This window comes from Mastigoproctus giganteus, chromosome 5 (genome assembly GCF_048544385.1).
Source record: "Mastigoproctus giganteus isolate SK-2022 chromosome 5, ASM4854438v1, whole genome shotgun sequence".
Lineage (NCBI taxonomy): Eukaryota > Metazoa > Arthropoda > Arachnida > Uropygi > Thelyphonidae > Mastigoproctus > Mastigoproctus giganteus.
In genome coordinates, this window is record NC_143579.1 from 91,886,761 (window position 1) to 91,912,001 (window position 25,241).

Consider the following 25,241-nt stretch of genomic DNA (forward strand, 5'->3'; position numbering starts at 1 on the left):
GAGTGGGGGAAAGAACTGAACCTTGGGGGACACCAGCATTATGGAGAAGTCAGAAGACAGAGGGCCATCTACCATCATCCCTCAGTGAGCAATCAGAGAGAAAACTGAATAACCAATTACAAAAAACAGTTGGCAAACCATAAGATGGAAGCTTGTTTAGAAGATTTTTTTTCCAAACACAATCGAAAGCCTTTGAGTTGTGAAGATCAACTGCTTGTGTTTCACCAAACTTTTCCATTGAATTTGTCCATAAATGGATAACATAAGCAAGAATATCACCAGTGGATCGACAATGATGGAATCCATTCTGGCGATCGTTGGTCAGATCGAAGGTTTCTAGGTAGTTTAAGAGTTGGCGGTTAATTGATTTCTCCATTATTTTAAAATAGTAGAAGTAATTGCAGATAGACAATGATTGGATGGGAGGGATTTCTCATCCTTTGTAGGAACTGGCTGGATATGAGCAAATTTCCAAGCAGAAGGAAAAACGTCTTTGGAATAAGAAAGTGAAAAAAGGCGGCAAAGAACAGGAGTAAGTTAAGGAGTGCAAATTTCGAGAACAAGTGGAGAAATACCATTGGGACCTGGAGCTTTCTTAGCATCAAAACCCTTTTGATGGAGGACCACAGGAGGCATGTTGGGAATGGTGGGAGGTGTTTTACCAAGATCATTAATACATAAATTGGAAGAACAATTAAATGCTAGCAGGTCAGCTTTATCCTTGGCTGAAGTGACAACAGAACCATCTAGTTTTGACAGAGGTGGGAGTAGAAATGGGTAAAAGTTGCGGCCAATAGCTTTGGCAAGAGACCAAAATGCTCGGCTACCATTAGGGCAAGAAGCATGTTTTCTACTCTTAGCCTGTTAAAAATCTAGTTTGGACAGATTAATAACTGCTTTACAATTGTTGCGAGCTTTGGTGTAGGCAGAAACTGATGAATTGGAAACAAGCCAATTATGACATGCAACGTTCTTCTTTTGAACAGCCTTAGCACATTTAGTGGAAAACCAAGGTTTAGATAAAGGATGAGATTTTAAAGTGGAGTGTGGAATAAAGGATTCCATTCCTACAAGAATAATTTCACTGACGTGATCTGAGCAAGCGTTGACATCAGAAGTTTTGAAACGGTAATCCAACCAAGGAAAAGAAATCTCACATTTTGCATCCTTGTAATGCGAAACAACACGAGGTTGGGAATAGCGATGAGATAAAGGCTCCGTTGGAAAAGAGACAATCACCAAGTTGTGATCTGAGGTGCCTAAAGGACCACTCACTTTGACTGTGTACTTAGAAGGGTTGTTTTTTTGAAAAAAAAGATCAAGCGTGTTGGCTGTATAGTTAGGATTGTCTGGTATGCTGGCAGCTAAATGAACAATCTGTGCAAGGTCATTAGTAATTGCAAATGCCTCAGCATCTCGACCAGCTGGGTCAGAGTGACTAGAAAACAGAGCCAGCTGGAGTTGTGAACATTAAAATCAACAAGGAAAATTACCTCGCTGTTAGGAAAGCTGGATTGGAGAAAGTCAAGTTGCAAAGAGAGGAAGTCAAAGAGCTCCAAGTGATTAGTGGAAGTGGGGGAACAGTAGAGACAACAGATGAATTTGACAAAATGAGGCAAAGAGATTTTAAGCCAGAGAAGATGAAAAAGAGGAGATTCCAAATTATCAATGTCTGACTGGGAATATCGGAACAGACATATGCACAAGCCACCTTTGAGGTGAAAAGAATCATACAACGAATAATTTTGGCAACTGAGTTGAGTAGTAGTTGAATCAACTGATAGCTGAGATTCTGTAAGAAACAGTACATGGGGTTTGGCAGGCTGCAAGTGGAAATGGACATTGTTGAGATTAGAACTGAGACCATGTATATTTGTGAAATGAACTAGGAAGTGTTTGGGAGGTTTAGATCTTTTCGCAGATAGGCTTACTCTATTAGTTTGACAAGTCATGGTGTATTCAGTAGTAAGAAAAGGTGGGCTGGATACATTGTATGAAGTAATGAAATTTTTGGATAAGCCGTACACATGGTAAGAATATACCCAGATCCTAGACAATGCCCCCCCCCCCTGCAGACACTACTCGGACTCCCTTCATTCTATCTGGCAGAGTAGAGGGAACAAGATTATACACTAGCTGATCCGAAGCCTCCTAGAGAGTTACCAATAGGTTCGGTCCAGTGTACTAACTAGCGGCCGGCCTCCAAACACCGTTTTAGAGCAGTAACCTCGAAATGTAAGGAAGACTGGATCTCGCCACAATGTCCATCATAACCTCAAAAGTCATCAGTCGTACTGCATGATGGAAGAGATGGGGAAGGGTTGACCGGAACTTAGCTCTGGAGACTAATCATGCATTCCACCATGTCAAGCCTCCAATAAGCAAAGTGGCGGTATTATACTGGTTGATGACCGTCATTTACCATCTAGAATTGCCTGGTAACACCTAGGGGCAGCATTCCTCTATGTGGTGTGGGCGCCACACCTCGACCCCTGCTTATGTTGGTAATACAAAAAGGTTCATAACTTTTTCCAGGGAAATGGTTTAGATAAAGGACGAGATTTTAAAGTGGAGTATGGAATAAAGGATTCCATTCCCACAAGAATAATTTCACTGACATGATCTGAGCAAACGTTGACATCAGAAGTTTTGAAATGGTAATCCAACCAAGGAAAAGAAGAAAAGAAATCTCACATTTTGCATCCTTGTAATGCCAAACAACACGAGGTTGGAAATAGTGATGAGATAAAGGCTCCATTGGAAAAGAGACAATTACCAAATAAAATAACTAAAACTACTTTATTTGGCAGCCTTGCATGATCTGGTCATTAATGGCATCCACATTTGCAGGTGTTGACACAGTAATATACCTTCAATAAGGTCTTCCATGGGACATTTGTCGGAACTTATTTTTGCAATTACCGGATCGACTTCAGAGGGCAAAAATGGTAGTGAAGTTGTATTATTGTAATACTCCACATTTAATTGGTTTATAAGTTTGTGACTGGGGAAATCAGCCACACAACTATTACCAAAAAAAAAAAAAAAAAGAGGGCATCTAAAATGCAATTGACAGTGTTTATCCAATCTAACGTTTCTATGTTACTGTGTTGAAAATAGAATGTGTTTTTAATTTTCCAGTGACGAATTTGTAAACAATCCTCCAGGAATTTCGATTATCTTGCACTCTAATGCAGGATTTCCAGATCACAAGTTTACTTTAAAAAATAGCCTCTATGTATTGTTTTTTGAGAGTAGTATACTGCTGGTGAAGTTGTTCAATTTCAGTCAAGGGTTAGGTACTGTAGTGTTGTTGATAGAGTTTACATGCCCAATGAACAGACATATGTAAATTAGTTATATTTTAGTTTTACCAGAGAGTAATGTTTCTTATAACTTTCTTTTTAGTGGCTTTAGTAGCTGTCAAAAGCATTGCATATTGTAATGTGGAAACTAAGACAGGAAGATCAGAAGATTCAAACAGCTCAGGAGTCAGCAGAGTAGATGATATGGTTCAGAAAAACTTTTAACACTCGAACTATACTTAGCCGCGTTGGGAAATTCATGCTCCAACATGTTTAATGGGTCTTCGACATTTATCAATGTGTCGCAATTGAAGAGTGAAGGACATAGCTCTGTTTACTCCAGCACAGAAAAAAAAATTATCTTCAATTGTTTTCTTCAGTACAGGAATAGTTCAGATTCTTCTGAAACACTGTCTTTAAAATGAAAATCGCATGGGTTTAAATCATGTGATACTGGAGGCTACTCCAGTCCTTCGCCATATGCCTCAAGATGGCAGTCAGAAACTGCAAAACAACTCTTGGAAAATGGGGGCCTCACACTTTCCTGTTAAAACCAGTGGTCATCTATATCAATGCCACAGACATACAAAAAGGCACAAAATTGTCCCTAATGACACAGGTATATTTCACTATGATGTTTCCACAGACAAACACTGGAATATTTGATAACTGAAGTCAGTTAGATGTCAACAAATTCGCATTAAAAATTTGTTGAACTGCATATAAAAGAGTGGGGCAATTAAATTTCTACTACAAACAAGACTTAAAAACATTCTCTTTTTGTAATCTAACTTATTTTTCCCTTCATACTTCAAAACAAACTTCTGAAATTTCTTTATTTATTCTTTTTTTTGTTAGTTGTTGGCGCATCAGCTTCTGTGGCCATAATGCACCTCCCAAGGTTTTTGCACTACTCTGATCCAAGCCCGAGGTGGGATTTGAACCCACGACCTTTGGGTTGCCAAGGAGGCACTTTACCCTTATTTATTCTACTCTATTCAATACATATGCCCTTTCTATTATGTTAAAAAATTTATTTGATTAAAAACCACATGCCGATCTCTAATCAGCACTATAAGTAACAGAGCGAAAACTTTACAGTATTTAATATAACAGTTATTTTAAGATTAATTATAAGTGACCAGGCTATACATGAGGCATACAAAAAAAAAAAAAAAGAAAAAAGAGTGATGTTTGATAATACAATCGCATATTAAGTTTTAATCCAAGATTTATGGATAATCACTGTGCACAAAAAGAAAAAAAAAAAAAAGAATTTAAATAAACAAAAGATAACAACAAAAGAAATATTTAATTACACCCAATTTAAAAAAACACACTCATTGCATATCCTTATAAAAAATAGTAAATACAGTCAGTCCTCGTATAGCACAATAGTTGTGTTCCTAGGAAACCCTCGCGCAATGCAAAATCGTGCAATATAAACAACAGGGCCTATGGGAAAAATAGGGTTAGGTGCCGACCACCCAAGATTGAACACACATTTGTAACCAAAACATTACCAAACACAATAAATAATCGTAATAAAATACTTACGTATTTTATTACAACTATTACGTAATAAAATATTGCTAATGCTTTTGCTTCTATTGTAAGCAAATTTGTTTTTTGTTTAATTTTCTATCCAAACAGTTGACAGCCGTTGCATCTCTACCAATTCTTTGTGTCTTAATCTAATGGATTTTATAAACTTTGAGTTATTCCTGCTATGAAAGTTGTTTTTATTTTCTCTGCATTCTTTGTAATTCTCAGCGTTGCCTCATTTAGGTCTGTAGCACGTGCAATATCACATGGTCTTTCATTTCGCTTAAAGCATTTCACAGTTTCATATTTTTTCACTATCGACAGTGGCAGACTGGCCATAAGCCTTACCGGGGAAACCCCAGTGGGCCAGAGGCCGGTGTGATTTTGGCCATAAACCGTAGTATGAGGCCACTATAAATTTTCCCGGGTAAGAATTTTTGACCCAGTCCGCCTCTGTTTATCGATATTGCTTTTTTTTTTCTCTCTCTGAATCTGCAATGTCTTCACCAGGACACTTTCTTTTCACACCTTTTAAGTATTTTACTCATTTTTAGGGAGTAAAGGACAATTACAAAACGAGGAAGCACGCTTGATACACATAAACAAAGCTGCACGCATGTAGCAACTGAATAAACAACACCGTAAAGGCAGAGATACACTATTAACACCTCACATTTTACTAAAGCACATTTCTAGGTTACTACCATAAAACGATAAAAACAATTTCCAGTTGCGTCTCTGCTAGTGGAATCTGTTATAAACTGGTAGTAAACTCTATGTAACTGCATTTGCGATTCCAGACACAATAGCTGGAATTGTTGGTTTTTACATTATTATGGTGAAATGTGTTTCCCCTTCACTGATATAAAACACATAAATACATTTTCAGAATCTTCTCTTCATTCCTATCGTGTCGCGTTCAGTTGGGGTGATTCCGCCTTCGACTGCCATTTCTTGTAAACACAAAAGCGAATCGTGCATAAGCGAATTCGGTTCGTGTTATATAAGATATTGTTCCCCTATTTATAAATCGTGTATGATCGAATTTGTGTAATGTAAACACGTGTTATATGAGGACTGACTGTAAATAAATAAAATGGATAATTAAAAAAATTGATGCCCCTTCAATTCTAAATTGCATACTGTATAGTAATACTATACTTACCCTTGCTGTGTGATCTTTTGAAGCAGTAATGAACATTGTTTGATCTTTATTATACTGCAAATCATAAATGGTATCTTTATGCTCTTTTACAGTATCTTGCCTCTTCCCAGTCTAAAAGAGATTTTAATTATTAAAAAAAAAATTTTACGCATACTTTTTTGTTAACATACTAATGCAATATGCTAACACACTACATTCTTCATTCACCAATGAAGATTGTTAGACTGCAGATTGTTAACTGAAATGTGACAGAGAGGTACAGAAAGAAATAGAAACTAAAACAATCAATACATCTCATGCATTATATCTTACTATCTGCAAACTTTTAATACAGAGCAATCTTACAACTAAAATATAGTTGAATGTGTAATAGTAATAATGAATAATTAAAGAATATCATATTGACAACAGGAAAATTACATGTTATTATGAAATACAATAAACTGTATTTTAAAATTATTTTCTTTGTACGTCAAAAGTCTTTTCATTCCTCTAGGTCAGGGACGACCAACTTTTTCGGCAGCGGGCCATATAATAATGCTTAAAATAACTTCGTGTGTTATGTCGTGGCAGATCCAGAAGCTACTGAAATCAATAATCATCACCCCTCCCCCCCACTGATCTGTGCTTGGCACCACTAAATGTTTTTGGTAACTGTGTAAAGGAATTTTATAGTAAGTGCTTATAATAAAAAAAAATTACAAGTTATGTTTATAAAATAAATGTAATACAAATTAGCAAATTAATATTCATCCACAGAGAAAAGGCATTAAATATGAAGTGAGGTTTTTCCATCACCATACCCAGGTTTTAAATTTCTGGCAATAAAAATAAAAGTGTAATTTAAATTGTATGTGCATTTCTGATTTTCTAAAATTGGTTGTATAAATTTTTATGTTTCAGACTATTTTTTCCCAATCTACTGATCCAGTAGCTAGTAAAATCAATAATCACCCCCTCCCACTGACCTGTGCCTAGCACCACTAAACGTTTTTGGTAATTGTGTGAAGGAATTTTATAATGAGTGCTGATAATAAAAAAATATAACAGTTTTGTTTATAAAATAAATTTAATTTAATAAAATAAATGTAGATTAACAAATCAATATTGTGAGGAACTTACTAATTCCCCTTGTGCTAAAAGGCATTATATATAAACTAAGGTTTTCCCACCTTAGTTTATACACTGAAACCTAGGTTGTAAATAAAATTGTATGTGCATTTCTGATTTTTTTTTTAATTGATTATATAATATTTTAAGTTTTACATTTTTCCCCCCAAACTGAGAGGTAGGCCACACAGGCAACTTGTGGCATGCAATGCCACATAATGGCCACCTCTACTCTAGGTATCTCACCCAAGGAAAATCTAAGAAAAGACCCAGGAAGAGATGTGAGGACAGTATGATGAATGATGTAGAAAGGATTGGAATTGTAGACTGTAGACAGACTTCAGAGAAAGAGTGGATGAGTATTGTGAAGGCAGCAAAGTACCTCCAAGATCCACAGATGCTGAAAATGAGGATGATGTTCATTCTGTTCAATTACATAGTATAAACAATATTTATACTATGTAATTGAATAAAAAAAAAAACTATATTCGGGCATAAATTAACATATTTAATAATCCCCCCTCACAATATCCAATTTGATTAGACCCCTAAATTTAACTCTAAAGTCCAGCTATAGGACCGAAAGAAATAATCGGTCCATATTTATTAAACAGTTTAGACCTCAAAAATCTAATTTTATGCCAATCCAAGTAATCGTTTCCATGCTGCCAGAAGTATGGTGTTTGTAGACGGCAGTCATGAGCGCTCATTGTTGAGACTGCACGGTCTGAACACTATGTTTCTGACAGTGGGGAAGATGTCCCACCTGCTTTACAAAACAGATATCGCCATCCTCAAGAATTATTAGCGAGTTGGACTAGGAGAGTTGGAAAAGAAGCTTCCTATACCTAAAATAAAGGTAATCCCTGTTGATTTATAATATAATAGAATATAGGAATTATCGAGCACTTAATAGCTCTCAATTATCAAATCTGTTAACATTAAAATAACATGCCACAATTTTTTTATAAGTTGTTAGAAGTAAAGATGTAATTCTTTTGTTAAAAAGAATTAGTATGTAAGCAAAAAAAAAAGATCTTTTGACATAAACAGATATAACTAGACAGTTTTTGTAGCATAGTGCCAACAATGGAAGAATTGCACTGGTCCCATCACGATATTTGACCAACATCACTTTCTGTAAACTAAGATTTGGAAATAACCATCTTTTCTTCTATTCAGTTCCGCAACTGCCTGTTGTTAATTGCAGGCTGTTTCAAACAGTTTCTGCAATAACTGAAACATCATATAAAGCAGTGCTACACACAAGAAATTCAATACCAGTTGATAAAAAAAATATATAATAATAATAAATAAACAATTTTGAATAATAGCTAAAGTTTTGATACATAACAATTTCATATTCAGTTCTGAGCATCCACTATGTACAAAGGGTACTGCCTACATCAAAGATAACTAAAATGAGCAATCCCGAAAAACTAACTTTTTGACATCTCTGAAGCTTGATGACAATATAAAGAAGCATCAAGACAAGTACACCATCTATACAAGGGTGGAATAGAAGCATTGAGAAAACAGTTTAACTATTGTTTCACATGCAGAGGGGATTGGTTAGATCACAGAAACACCTTTTCATCAGTTTCATCTCTAGCCCCAATGAGTTAGTTTAAATTGTGTTTGGTCAAGAACAGCCTCAATTTCTTGTGCTGTTGAGGCAGCAGTTATCAGAAGATATCTGCACTAAGTGGGAAAAGTTATTTTACAAAGAACTCTTCCCACCTAATGCAGATGTCTTTAAACTTGCTGTGATGTGTTCCCAAGGATTTGAGTATAATTTGATTTTTTTAAATGAAATATGAATAAATGCAATTACTGTACATACCTGATAAACTAATTCTGTTTGAAAAATTCATTTAAAGAAAGATGACAAATTATCTTCTTCTCACCATAAAGAATCTTATAGCAAACAGTGACATCACAAAGGCCTCTGACAATATTATATCCTCTTTCAACATTGGGATCAGAATTTTCTATGACTTCTATTATCTCCTCCAACTTCCTCATGAACTTTGATATTCGAGCTCTTTGAAGGGGTACTGGAGATTATCTTCACTATCATCCATTTCTTCAATTTGCACTTGTGCCTGCAATCCAATCAACTCATTGGTCATGAAGTCTTCTCTATGAGACAATGGCAATTCGTTCACATCTTCAGTGTCCATTTCCAGGTTAGGTGTTTTGCCAAGCCCAAAATTTCCTGTGAAAATTTGTTTTGTTCCTTGTAAATCTCCACAGTCATGGACAAACTGTGTGCAAAGCTTTCTCTAGCACAATGTCACAGTGGACTGTTTGTATATTTCTAACTTGCAGCAATGTTTCTTACTGCCATAAGGATGTTATATCCCATCCGAAACCATACGAGAGATTCTTGCTTCATTCACCTCATTAGCAACAGTAAGCCTGATTCATGGTTCTTCTCAAAACTCAGGGTACTGCTTAAAGGTGAAAACGATTCTTTGATATACAGGTTGAAGTAGGGAAGTGATATTTGAGGAAAGGAACACTACTTTAACTTAAGAGAGTGCCACAATAAGAGAACAATATATTTAGGACTGACAATGCCTTAAGTGATATGTTCTTTTCCAACAAATATTTTTCAACTTCTGGTATAAAACAGTGAAGAAACCATTCCTGGAAAAGTAACTCACACTTTCTTATTCAATTTCCAAATCACTGACAAATGAAAACTGAAATATTTTTGAAGCCCTGTGGATTAAAGCCATGAAAGTGGCTTTAATCTGAAGATGCCAGTTGCATTATTTCTATTAATAATGTTAAAACAGTCTTTTGCAATTTCTGCCCTTCAGTGTTGCAATGTATGTATGGGAGGGCATCTTCTTCCAGAATATCATTTCATCCATGTTGAACACTTGATTGCCATAGTATTTCAACCCCCCCACCCCAGGCTGCCTTGATAATTTCAGAAAGTAGGTCAGGGGAAACCCACAGCTGCTTCTAAATCTAAACTAGCAACTTCTGTTAATTTCATATTATGCAGTTCTACAAGGCTCTTGTAACTTTGAAACTACTTTGAAACTGGCATTAAATGGATCAAAATTATTGCCCTCACCTTCTCCCATATGCATTTTCAGAATCTCATAGATATCTTTTGCCTTCTCTTGAATCATTTGATGAATACATTTTTTTATCAATTCATATTTTCAAAAAAAGTCTTTCCATTCTTCCATTACGCTACTGCATGCACAAGCGGAGGTAATTTGTTGAACTCTTTTATCTTCACTATTGTACTAATTGTTGAGTGAGCTAACCCTAACTCATGGCTGACAGATATTCACCACTATCAGCTCTTCTTATTATTTTCATTTTCTTTTCAGAAGTAATTGCATGCTTTCCTTTTTCTCCTCATAAGTTCCAGGAACACCTCACTTTGTTTTCTCTTTTCACTCATCTCAACCACACAGTTAAAAATCACTTCTATAAGTTACTGTAGACAAACTATAAAAAGTGAGAATGCATAACCACAACAGCAATACTTTAGACTGCAGATACGATACTGAAAGCAAACCAACGCCTTTGTCTCAGTTCTGCTTTCAGATCTATAAGATCTGAAAGCAGAACTGAGATCTTTTTATGTAACTGCAGATACACAAATATCTGCAGTTACATAAAAAGATGTACAAATATCAGACAAATGGCATCAGTGAAATGCATGTATTATCGATATGTACATTAAACAAGTGGTAGGTATAATAAGTTTCATTAAATATTTCACAACCATCAAAAGTGCAACATCTAATTTCAATTTAATTTTGTTTAACAGTAAAAATGTTTCCATTAGAAATGGTAAGCATAGCATGGTTCAAAATGGCATATCTCAGTGGAAGGGGACTGCCACCATTGACAAGCACTTGTTCAGTCATAGTCTTATTGCTTTTACCACCATGGATGTATGCTGATCTTTCTCTAGTTTACTAAGTTGGCAAAAGAGTCCAAAGAAATATAGCAAAGGATTCTTTGCACATGTGAACACTAAAAGGAAAAGAATGAATAATAGTGACCCAATACTGGGATCAGCATATATGACCTCAAGCATATAGCTAATGAGTTAAGCAGGTTTTTAGCACTGATATTAGCCGAGTGGGCAGGAGCGGGAGTGCAGTAGCACACGCTCTTTGAGTAGACCGGGGTTCAAGCCCCTGACTGCTGAATACGGTCGATCTGCCAACCCGCACTGGACCAGCGTGGCAGATTATGGTCCATTTCCCTCAGCATGAATTGTTGAGGAGGCTTCCACCCTGCAGTGGGTTGATAATGGCTGCACTTTACTTTTTTACTCAACATTAATGTTAACTTACCATAATGTTAATAAAAAAACAAATTCCAAGGGGGCCATCAACTTTTCTTGGAAAATATATTTATACCACGACTAATATATATCATGAACAATCCAAGAATATGTTGTCTCTGACGCTACACAGTTAAGCTACAGAGTTTGAGAGTTAAGCTTGTCAAACAGTAAAGTGAACTGACATAAATGTTGTCACAGAGCCCAATGCATAAAACATAAATGCTATGTCTCGTAGTGATTAATATGTTAAATGAATTTGTGATTAATAAATAAAAGCTGTGAAGGAGCAGTTAGTATATATTTGATTACACTGAAAGTAGAGGCCAGGGAGGCCACTAAACCCTTATTTAAAATAATGGAGGCATTCTTAGACAATCTTCTGGAAGTTTAGAAGATTGAACATGTGCAAATATTTCTTCCAAAAATCCATGAATAATGTCATGTGAAATTAAAAAAAAAAAAAAATACAATTTAAGCTTAATAAAATCAGTTTTATTTTATTCGGCATTTTCATTTACAATCAATAATAAAGGTTTGTGGTAACTAAAGTAGGATACATAGTTGAAAAAATTCAAACTATTAACACTGCGATTGAAGACCAAGTCGATACACGAATGACCACACGTAGTAGATTTTGTAGGATCTGATGTGAGTTTAAGATCGAATGTTGATTCCATGAAGTCGAGGAATGTGCTTGCTTTTCAACACGTTTAAGTTGATGTAACTTTCGTCATCTTCACAACTTAACTAAATGAAACACAACCGCATTGCTCGACAAATGCGAAGTAACTGAGCAAAGGATCTTCAGAACAAATTACATCATCCCACTGACACGCGGTAACTCTGCTTCATACTGCTTTAAACTGGTTCAAACAGGTTACAGGTGGATAGGCCAACAACACAACCGCACTGCTTGACAAATGCGAAGTAACTGAATGAAGTAGTTACTTTAACGAGTTGGTCAACTCCTGAAAACTAAATTCAGACAACTATAAGTCTTGCTTCTGGGGCAAGAAAAATTATGGAATCTATGACGAAGGATACAGTACAAGGTCACTTTCATAGTAATGATAATTATCATATTTTCCAGACCATAAGATGCACTTTATTCCTGGAAAATGTTATCTAAAATTCCAGTGTCTTATGGTCTGAATGTGCCAATCCTGTGGCATGTATGCCCTGCTCCCCCCCCCACTCTTGTTAGTAGCACACCTATTGATGTGAGAGGTAGGGAATTAAAAATAATAATAATAATTACCAGATTTTTATTGGGCCAATTTAGAATGCCTTGACAAACCTTTTTCATAGGTCCAAATATAAAATTTCATGAAATAAAAATTATGCGCCAGGTACATAATCCAGCAGGTGTTGAAAACATCTTTAGATTGTGACACCATGGTGGTTGTAATAAATAAAGGTTTTTTTTTATTCATTTACCTCAATGAGATACAAAACCATTCGATGTACATATATTATTATGGTTAAATGATTAGACAAACTGTTCAACCATAATAACATGGAATCGTCTGTGTTGAAATTCAATTTGTTTGAAATAATCTACAATACACTATTCTCCAAAAGAGAATAATTTCTTGTGTATTATGTTTAAAACAATTAGATGAATTATTTAACCATAATAATATATGTGCATGTGAACTTCTTCTATGTTGAAATTCAATTTGTTTGAAGAATATTATGACATCACATTATTATATGTTACACTATTCCACCTCTTTTTTTTCGTAACACTTTTTTTGCAATGCAAAAATTCAAATAACCCCACTAAAGACGTTTTCAACATGGAAAAAAAAAAAAAAAAAAAAATCCAGTAAAAATCAGTGCCCTTCCCTCAGTAGTTTGAAGTTGGATAGTCTTGTAGTAAGCTATTGTGAGGCCTTCACAAGGAACTAGATGTCAAGATATCTTTGATATAATTTATTTAAATTTTAGAAAGGTGACAGTTCCATGTGAATATATCATGCTCAAGTTGGAGAGACATGGAATCAGGAGTAGGCTGCTACAGTACAAAAGAGGAGGCTGACTGGTAGAAGAGAAAGGGTGGTTATAAATATGCATACTAAGAGATACAAGTATAATAATGCTATAATATTCCCAAGTTGGGAATATTATAGCATTCCCATAATATTCCCAATATGATGGCAGTATGTACTACATGATACAGTTACATTATCAAATCACTTCTAATATTAATTATACTTCTATGGAATTACACAGAAAAATAATTAATATTAGAAGTGATTTGATAATGTAACATTCTTAAGTGGATTATATCATTCTTAAGTGGATACAATAACAAATGGTGATAGAATTCAACTTTCAATTTTTTAAGCAATGTTGAAAGACAAGTGAAGAGCATATTCACCAACTTTATCAGATTAACACAAATAATAATGGCATTACTATTTTTTAACAAAAAGAAAACAAAAACCAATAATTTTTACATGATAAAAAAATCTCCCCAGCATCTCTCAAAAAGAGATCCAATCATCAGGTAGCGGGCTTTGAGTGGGCTAAAAGCAGGAAAATGGATTCGTGTCCAAATGGTAGTTGAACATTTTTGAACTCTGGCCAAAGCTTCTAACTCTCCATTTTCCACCTCAGTTACATTCTGATGGTTCTATTACGATCTCATCTAAAGATAAAGCTAAACTAATGTTACTTTTTATTGCATCCTACTTTTTCTCTAACTCTTGCATCAACGATCTCCATAAATCACCTTCTACTATACCAAACACATTCCAATCAATGCCTCCCCACAGTTTTCCAACGAAAAAACATTAAAAGGATCCTGAATAATCTTGATGTCAATAAGTCTTCAGTCCTGAATGATTTCTCAAATTGATCTAACCAATGTGTGTTCCAGAGCTTATATTTGATTATAAGTCAGCTACTAAAAAGGGTGACAAATCTCTACTCCAATTAGCATGGTAATGCACTTACTTCAACACTTTCCAAAATAATGGAGAAATTACTCAATTGCCAACACTTCCACTGTCTCGAAACCTTCAATCTGACCAATGATTGCAAATGTTATTATTAATCTCTGCTTATTAAATCTAAAGTTTAGACACCCCTGGATGACCATGGGCTAGCAGAGTCTCTACAAGAAATATGATGTACACACATTAGATTACATGATCTTAAATACAAATTTACAGTTGCCACTTGCAATTATTGGAGCAGTATATTCAAATATGCAACAATTAATTCAATATAGTTAAAATTAGTTGTGAGATTACATTACTCAAGTGTGCTGATAGTTGCTTGTTGTCATTATTTAATATAGTTAGGGAAAGACGTTACGTGGCTGTTTTCCATTAAGGTTTTTACATTTAATACCACTCTTATACCACGTGAAATTAATAATGTAGTTTATTAAGCTATTCGCCTAAACTACTCTACATTAAAGTAATGTTTCAGGTATCTTACCGATACCCATCATCAGAACGTGCTGTTGGGGGAACAAATATAGAGAGGATTACAAGTTTGAATACAATTACCAATATTACAATTACAATTATCAATATTACGATTACAATTACCAATATTACAATTACAATTATCAATATTACGATTACAATTGCCATTACAATTACCAATATTACAATTTCAATTATGAGTTGCAAATAAACAATTCTAAGTTTGGATTAATGTTACAATAGAACCAGATATTAAATTAGGTAAATACAAAGAGATTAAAATTCTTACCTGCTGACAGACTCCTCTTGCCAATGCTCCCAGAAACTGATGTGCATACAGGCAAGAGACATTGCTAGCAGTTAATTTCTAGGTGACTGATTGATTCTAATAGCCAATAGAATTTTGCCAGGTTTTCTATCTCAGATCTGGGGTTTTTGTGTAGTGGACTGCTAGGTGACCTTTGCTCTCCTACTCTGGCTTTTTATCCTTGATCTGGGGCTCTTGGGTGGAATCCTGAGGTGACCTTTGCTATTCTACTCTGTACATCAGGGTTGGTGTACAGGCTGATTCTTGTGGTCTGGAAGAGGTTGTAGGTGGGCAACTCCTGACAACTGGTCCATTTTCTTTTTCTAGTTTCTCGTTTCTTCTTCTATTTTCTTATTAAAAAGATGAAAATATTGTGGGTTGAAATCGACTCCCTGTTTTCTATTGATAGCTGAGGCTCCAAAAATTTTTATGAGAAAGGCTTCTTTGAATTTCCTTCTGTTGTACTGGCTATCTGTAGAAAGGATTCTCATGTACTTGAAATCCCAAGTGTCACCATATTGGAAAGCATGGAGGGCTGTGTCAAACTTTAGAACTCTATCATATTGTACATCTTTTTTTGTGCTCTTTGATTCTGCATTGTAGACATTTGTATGATTCTCCTATATACGAAACCCACACACCTACAGTCTATTTTATAGATAGGACCTCTAGGATTGTTGGACTGTTGTTTTACAATCTGCCTGATGGAGGCTAAACTTTTAAAAAAGGTGAAGATCTCTTTTTTTGTAACTTTTTTTCAACAAGTTTCCCTTAATGTCTCTCAGTGCCTATCCTCATCGTTCATTGATTCCTCCCCCTTGCAGCACTTGTGCAATGCAATTTTTCTTCTGCCTACTGATTATAATTATTTCAGTCAAACATTTCTTCTCACCCACCCTTCTCAAAGCCTTCTTATTTCTCACTTTATCAACTCATCTCATCTTCTCCATCCCTATATCTCAAACATTTCCAATCTTCTAATACCTTCTATTCTCAATATCCCCTTCTTTGCTTCATAAAGTACCACATTCCATACCAAATACAGTGCCATACTGTACTACGTAAATCCGGCTTTTTGTGCTCATGAACTACATTGGTTGCATTGGTGTCATTAATTTATTTGTATTCCTTGAGTTGTACTATATTACAAACCTTTGTTCTCATATAATGTAAGCCCCTATAACTGTTTCATTAGTTGTCCTGGGGAAAGCTTGTAATTATCAGAGCTAATAAACAGAATTTATCTTTTTCTGCAATCAATACTGAATCTCCCACATAACTTTCTTCTTTGCTTCTCTAAAGGCTCTACTCTTATTTCACTACTGCACTTTTGCATTTTCCACCATTAGGCTTCCCAAATACCTATACTGGATCACCTGTCCAATCCCCCTATTGAAATAAAAAGGTAGGTAGCCCTACCCTTTTATTTCAATATTTAAATCATACCTTTTCTTCCTATTATCTTTGCTGAATGCAATACTCAACTTATAGCTCTAAAACCTTTCACTGCATGGTCTTTCTTTTCCGAGCTAACTAGAAGAACCAAGGTTGACTCTGATAACTGAAATCTTAGGTAATAAAAACCAAACTCTTTTCTCCATTTTGAGGGGTTTGTAATTCATTCTTGATTGCACAGTATTATCATATACAATAACTGCATGAAAAAGTTTGTTTGATGAAAAGATTTTATTGAACAAAATACAGTATAGTAATATAAACAAAACAAAGTATAGTACAGGTAGCCCTCGATTTATGTTGGGGTTAGGTTCCTGGGGGGAAAGGTGCAAATGGAACCGTTTATATAATGGATTCAATCGGAAATCACAGGGTTAGGTTCCGGGCACCAAAAGTTTTACCTACCACTTTGCATCGATTGTTTTATTTTATTAGCATTCTTCATAGTTGTAGTAATAAGTCAATGGAGGCATATCCACAGCCCTACACACATTAGGGCGGCTTTCACCAGATTCCATCCTCCAAATATTGCACTAGGATTCAATTAACTATTTTTACCAGACGTGGCGTGTCTTTATTCTATTAAATTAAAAACTTTATAAAACACGATTGGAAAAAACTGCACACGGCTATCACTATTATTATTATTTAATTTATTAATAGCACAATTAATAAAAAAATGTTAGCGTAATAAATTTCCAACACTTGTAAATAGCGTAAACAACAACCAACTGAATGCTTCACCGCATGGACCTTTACTACCCGCATCCATGAATGGTTACTTTGAGGGCGGGAATCTTTCTCGTCTCTGATACGAATGCGCTAATTGCTGATTGGCTCGGATTGTCCTAAATCACGTGAACAGTGCACGATACATAGCACAATATGATGCCGATAAATTTTTTCCGACGATTTTAAACTTTCAAAAATAAATAAAAATAAAAATGCAGTTGTAGTTAGTGATCGGTGCAATTTGGATTGGCACAAAATGAGGGCTACCTGTATATATGAAATGTGCAGTATATTATTATTATTATTAGCCATATGGTACAAGGAAGCCTGAGGCTTAAATAGCACCAGCAAAAAAAAAAAAAAAAAAATCCCGAGCTACCCAGAGACAGAGAGAGAGAGAGAGAGAGAGAGAGAGAGAGAGAGAGAGAGAGAAAGTAGAAAGGAATCACCAAGAAAGAGAAGAATGATGATATCCAGCTCAGGACCCTGGGTTTGTATATATGATATGCATTAAATTAATAAGTATGTATTTTTACTTCTCATCTAGTCCATTGCAGGCCATACTTCCTATTGGTGTATGTGTGTGTGTGTGGGGGGGGGGGTATTAGTCATTAGTCATATTAGTCATTAGTATACTATATTTATGTACAAGTTTGTCTGTGGGCCAATTTTCATGTTGTTCAGGCTGAAAAAATCCCTAGATTACCTCATAGGGGAAAATAATTGCTTCCTCGAAATTAGATTGGCTAATTCAACCATAATAAAGGCTTATAAACTCCTCCAGTAAATAATGGAATTTGAACCCAAAGACCTAACCAAATAAGCGACAGGTGATGAAATGTCACAGGTGATGTCACAGAAGACTGTTCTGGCTGCTGCACTCCCAAAAAAATTATTTTAAGATGATCACTGGAAATTAGAAGTCTGAGTGCATTTCATAATTAATCATGGCATTCAAATGCAGAACCAATTAGAACTGGTGTATGATGTTTACATGCAATGGATAAACTTTATACAAAATAGATATTTAATTTTTTTAATATTTAATATTTATTTTTATCTTCACTCTATATATTTTATTAGTTGGAGATTATTAAAGAATATTTCGATGATATTTTTTAATCTTGTTTTTTTTTTGCCATATTTTTCAATTCGAGCACTGGCAGAGGGGCATGACTTTATGGCCCTCAAACAATCACATGAACAATTTTGATATTGGCTAAAAAAAACCCTATTATATTAGGGTGGTCACCTGGTAATTTCTTACATATACTCACACATGTATTATGTCTGTAAATTGTGTGTTCTCTAGTCGATTTGTCTGTTTTGCTGGACGAAACCCCCCCCCCAAGTGTTTACAGGTAAAAACCTTGCCCGAGACTGACTAACTCAGCTACGGAATGAAAAAAACTCATTAAAGTTCTTCACATCATCGACAGGATTTGAACCCGGACCATCCACTGTGGGGAGGACAGTGATGATGCCACTGTGGTACCAGTGCAGACACTATTATTGGCTAGCAGGGTCTCTCTCTCTCTCTCTCTCTCAGCTTGCTGTGCATTCTTTTAACAGATTGTATTATACTCCTCCTATTTTGGACTTTAGCCAGCCAGCCAAAGCTGACGTCATCAGCTCAGACAATTAAGATCCTACTTAAGGTTTTTTTTGATATTATTATACAGTTAGCTGGGAAAAGAGATTCAAGGAGTTCAATTAAAGCTAATTCTATTCCACTAAGAGGATTTTAATGGTTCTAACTAATTAATCATTAGCATTAGTGAGGTATATGATGCAAGAAAGCAAGCTTATAGAGTATCAGCCAAAAAAAATAAATAAATAAATAATAAATAAATAAATAATAATTTTAATAAGTTAAAGTGTATCTATGTAATTAAGATATTTAGCTTTCCTATTTTGTCTTGAGGCAGTATGCCTTTTAGTAAGTTCAGAAAGAGTGCGTGGACTTCTTCCTTACAACATATAGCTAATATTAACATTAGTTATAAGTTTCAATTTTTTCCAACTTCTTTTATTTAAATACTTTAATGTGATATCCAGATCTTTTTTCATCACTATTTTAACTTCATGCATATATTCTCTGTCCTTATGTCATTCATAAATTTAAATGTATGAAACAAAACTACTTTTATTCCATATATTTAAATTTTAATTCAGAGTATAGCAAATTTTGAAAATACTTTGCTTTGATGACAAAAGATCTGACTATGTAAAACTGATAAATCCACTATTCAATCCGGCAATACAACACTAGTGTCAGTTTAATGTATGTTACAATCTTAAAAACCTATATATTAAGCAGACACCTATTTTACAAAGAAAAATTTTTTTTCTTTCTAGTCCGATGTTCATTTTTTTTTTTTTTTCATTTAAAATTAATGGCAGTATTTTTAATGCAACAAAAGAAAATCCACATAAACATTATCTAATGATCCGAATCTCAAAAGCTTAAAGTTTTCACTTAATAACAATACTATTTTTTTTTCTTGTGGAAGATCTTCACTTGCAGTACACTGTTGCAAGTCACTTTTGAAAATACAGAAAAATGGACAAACTAAAAAAAATATTTCATAGGTTGATCATCCTCGTAACCTGCTATCATTAAATATCAATATTAAACAAGCAAAGCACCAAATTGAAAATTCTGTTTCATAGGTTGCCACATAGCAAAATATTTTGACTAATCAGGGTGAGAGAATTTTATAATTTTTTTTTTTTTTTTTTTTTACTGCATCATAATTTCCTTTCAGTCTAACCTCTTAATCATAACTTGCTCTCAATATGATTGCTTCTTAAACATAACTTTCTTTCAATCTGATTACCTCTTTTATTTAAAAAAGCTACACTAGTGCATAAAGTTCTCTGGGCTAGTTCCTTAGTTTCATATTTAGTTAATAACTTTAGTTTTTGTTTTATGTATTTATTGCCTCTTTCAATATTTCTTTGTTCTCACTCTCTTTCTCTTGAAATAAACATTAAATTGATAAAAATTTTAATTATTCATATTTGTGCATTTTTAAAATTCATTCCAATTAATATGTTAAGAAAACATATATAAGTTTTTTGTCTTAATAAACTATGCACTTCAAATGAGTCAGTACTGTACTTCCTGGATGAGATATCTTGTTTTTATCATACCTAAATATTACTGGCATACTGTAGATGTCCAGCAATATTTAAGTCAACAATACTGCTTCTGTTAGTAGTGATTAACTTCTCCAAAAATTTTTAAAAGTTGCACATGCTCTTTGATACATCTACATACCTTAAGATCCCACATAACCAGCTCCCCATTTTCATGACCAGTAATGATACTTTCATCAAGAGGCCCCCATAAAGCACTTGTAACCTTCGATCCAGCAATAGGAATAGTCAAAATTGTGTCTTCACTTCCTAAAATTATAACAATAAATATTTACTAAGTATGTATTAAGTTTATATAATTAGAGTAAATATACCAGGAAGGTTGTGTTCCCATCTCATAATATATCTGAAATTTCCAAATTTAAAAATTTGTGCATTTCAAAACCACTTTTGGATAGTTCACAAAATTCTTGCACCATAGAGTGGAAACAACTAATGCTCACAATTGTTCATGGGTGAAAAAAATAACTACAGTCAGTCCTCGTATAACACATGTTTACACTACACAAATTCGATCATACACGATTTATAAATAGGGGAACGATATCTTATATAACACGAACCGAATTCGCTTATGCACGATTCACCTTTGTGTTTACAAGAAATGGCAGTTGAATGCAGAATCACCCCCAACCGAATGCAACACGATAGGAATGAAGAGAAGATTCTGAAAATGTATTTATATCAGTTTTTTTATATCAGTGAAGGGGAAACACATTTCACCATAATAACGTAAAAACCAACACAATTCCAGCTAATGATATAATCGCAAATGCAATTAGATCGAGTTTACTACCAGTTTATAACAGATTCCACTAGCAGGAACGCAACTGGAAATGTTTTTATTGTTTTATGGTAGTAGTAACCCCTAGAAATGTGCTTTAGTAAAATGTGTCTCTGTATTTACAGTGTTGTTTATTCAGTTGCTACACACGTGCAGCTTTGTTTATGTGTATCAAGCGTGCTTCCTCATTTTGTAATTGTGCTTTATTCTCTAAAAATGAGTAAAATACTTAAAAGGTGTGAAAAGGAAGCGTCATGGTGAAGACACTGCAGATTCGGAGAGAAAAAGAAAAGCAATATCGATAAACAGAGGCGGACTGAGTCAAAAATTCTTACCCGGGAAAATTTATAGTGGCCTCATACTATGGTTTATGGCCAAAATCACACCGGCCTCCGGCCCACCGGGATTTCCAAGGTACGGCTTATGGCCAGCCTGCCTCTGTCGATAGAGAAAAAATATGAAATTGTGAAAAGCTTTGAGCGAAATGAAAGACCATGTGATATTGCACGTGCTACAGACCTAAATGAGGCAACCCCGAGAATTACAAAGAATGCAGAGAAAATAAAAACAACTTTCATAGCAAGAACAACTCAAAGTGTAATTAAATCCATTAGGTTAAGACACAAAGAATTGGAAGAGATGGAACGGCTGTCATCTGTTTGGATAGAAAATCAAACAAAAAACAAGTTTTTTCTTATGATAGAAGCAAAAGTATTAGCAACATTTTATTACGTAAATCTTAATAAAATACGTATTTTTTTCGTAAAAAATACTAATGTATTTTTTATTATTTATTATATTATAATAAAATATAACATAATAATTATAAAAAAATTATAATATTATTTTTTATTACGTATTGTAATCGTTATAAAATACGTAAGTATTTTATTACGATTATTTATTGTGTTTGGTAATGTTTTGGTTACCAATGTGTGTTCAATCTTGGGTGGTCTGCACCTAACCCTATTTTTCCCATAGGGCCTGTTGTTTATATTGCACGATTTTGCATTGCACGAGGGTTTCTAGGAACACAACTATCGTGCTATACGAGGACTGACTGTACTAGAGACTGTTTCATTATGAATTATGAATGTGTAAAAATATAAAATGCACACAAAAATATTTTTCTCATTCATTTCGTTAGTATAAGTTCCCATTATGCCAATCAAAATGCATTCAGCATCATTTTTTTCCAATTTCTTTTCTGCTTAGTTTAATCAAATTCCTTTAAATCTTTCAGCAGCATTTGCTCCTCCCCAGTTATACAATTTAAAATTAATTAAGATTGTGTGTATGATGAGAGGGGGAGGGATGTTTGTTGGATAACTATTCAAAATTAACATTGTGTATGAAAATTGCACATATCCTATAATCAGTCTACCTGTTTATCTGATGGAAACACCAAAGATTTCTCAGAGAAAAAAATCATGAAGTCCTTGCCTGAGATTGAACCCGGCCACAGTGTGAAAAAATACCTGCTAACACATTTGCTGCCACCTATATTTAAGAGAGTGTATTCCATGTACCATAATTTTTGAAATGTTGAGGAGCAATTCCTTTAATACTGCATAAAAATAAAAAATAGTAGAAAAGTAAGTCTGAAATTCATAGCTAAAAGTGAACACAAACTTTTGGGCTGAGCTGTAAATTAGACAAACGTTAAAATTTTATCAAGCTTATTCTACATACATAAACCAATCTCAACACAAGCAAAAGAACAAATAGAGCTGTGTACCATGTCTTAACAGAACACAATTGATGATTAAAAAAAAAAAAAAAAAAAAAAAGTGTTGTTGCAAATACCGTATTTCCCCATGTATAAGACGCACCTTTTTTTGAAAAATTTGGGGTCAAAAAACTGGGTGCGTCTTATACAGTGGTTGTAGATTTTTTTACTTGCATTTCCCGCTTGTTGTCTTTGCGCTCATTGTTTCGCACTTATTACCGTAACCTAATATACATTAGGTTACGTTTTGCCATGTTCTGCCCGGAAATGGCTCAGAAAAGATTTTCGTACAGTGCTGAATTCAAGTTATGACGAGTTGTATGAATTTTATGATGAATAAAACTTGAGTTCAATAACTTTATGTAATACATTTTTTTTCAAATTTCAGGCCCCAAAATTAAGGTGCGTCTTATACATGGGGAAATACGGTAGTGCAGAGTTCAATCAGTATGCCAATAAAGATCAGTTGCTAATTATGTGTACCTTTACTTTTACAATGCTCATTTATTGACCACTAACAATGGCCACATATATGTGTCATATATGCATCATAGCACACCACTTAGGTCCAGTTTGGTACTTATTTGTGTCAGTGAATATGTTAAGAGCCTGGGTTTGATTCCTACTGAGAAGTGATTTGAGCCAGGCAATTTTATACAGTAACAAGAGAACATCAGTTTTGTCACCACGCTAAATGATTTGGGGGAAGGGGAAAAGCAGCATTTAACTCATACTTGAACTAAAAGGCACTTCATTTTTGAATCAAAAATGGCCTGAACATCATACCATTCAAATATTATTTTGGTAACAGAATCTCCCAAAATATCTTTAACACCCACCCTTCACAAATTAAATGGACATCTTCTGCATTGTCTCCCTAATTTATAGATGCACATATAATTTATTTTTATAGAAAAATTAAATATCATGAAATTTAATTTGACAACAGCAATATATTTAAATATAAAATGCTGCTAAGAGGCAGCTAGTTTGATAATTGCAATCGGCATTGTTATGGGCTTATATGAGAGCTTGAAGGACAGGGTGGATGCCCTCGAAGGATTTAAATTGAGAGGCCCATCAAGCTCTCAGCTGCCCACATCAATGACAGAGCTTGCACTTGAACATCACGCAACACAGCGGCAAACCCCAAGGGAGAATGCGCTGGTCCCAAAGGAACTAGTTTTTGTAGGTGACTCTATTGTCAGGGAAACGGGGAACATATTGTGCAAAAAGGATAGATGAAACAGGACCGCGGTACGTCTGCCAGGGGCAAAGGTTGATAACATTGTAGGGCAGATATCATCCTTTAAGGGCACAAAGGGTGATATCGTTGTACACATTGGCACTAATGATATAAAGAGTAGGAGACCGGCAGAATTACTTAACAAGTACAAGACAATACTGAATAAAAGCCATGATTAGGATTGAATTTGAAAGTGTCTGCAATTCTGCCCAGACACAAGAGGAGGGAGTATATGATGAGAGCCTTGTCGATCAATTCGGCCCTGGAGAGATTGTGCAAGGTTGCTGTTGGCGCATCAGCATCTGTGGCCATAATGCACCTCCCAAGGTTTCTGCGGTATTTTGATCCAAGCCCGAGGCGGGATTCAAACTTTTGGGTTGCCAGGCAGGCATTTTAACCACCCGGCTAGCCCGGTCGGCAATTGTGCAAGGCCCAAGGGGTAGAATCTTTCTCAGCCTGGTCTGTGCTTGTTAACAGGAGAGACTGCTTCTACAGGGATGGGATACACTTAAATAGAAAGGGTGCAAGAATATTTGCTAATGCTATCGAGGCAGAGTTAGATGGGTCGGAAAACTGCTAGCTTGGGGGGGGGGGAAATACACAGACTAATAGATTAACAGTACCCGCTGGCAGAGGTAAAAGTGATTCTTGCACTACTTCTAAGCAAGGCAATGGGGATTTCCAGGACTGCTGGGAGTCATAGTGGAACAAGTAAATACATGGGCTGTGTCAGGGTAACTAAGAGTAGAAACAGGTGCATGTATACTTCCCTGTACACCAATGCTAGGAGTATAGTTAATAAATTCAATGAGCTTGAAGTGCTAGCAAGACATCAAAGGCAGATATTGTTGGGATATCCGAGACATGGTGTCACAGACATAAGCAGTGCAAAACTGGAATTTGGGGAGTACAATGTGTACAGAAAGCATAG

General features: G+C 35.0%; 1 protein-coding gene across 2 annotated transcripts in view; it reads right to left on the minus strand.

Annotated features, from left to right (window-relative positions):
• Positions 1–25,241, minus strand: part of eIF3i (eukaryotic translation initiation factor 3 subunit i) — a 108,643-nt gene that overhangs the window by 54,372 nt on the left and 29,030 nt on the right. For both annotated transcript variants that reach the window (XM_090373342.1, XM_090373341.1), the window contains exons 5-6: positions 20,673–20,800; positions 6,016–6,126 (exon numbers count right to left, since the gene is read on the minus strand). In XM_090373342.1, the coding sequence (XP_090229468.1) occupies positions 6,016–6,126; positions 20,673–20,800 (239 nt within the window). The remainder of the gene's footprint in view (positions 1–6,015; positions 6,127–20,672; positions 20,801–25,241) is intronic.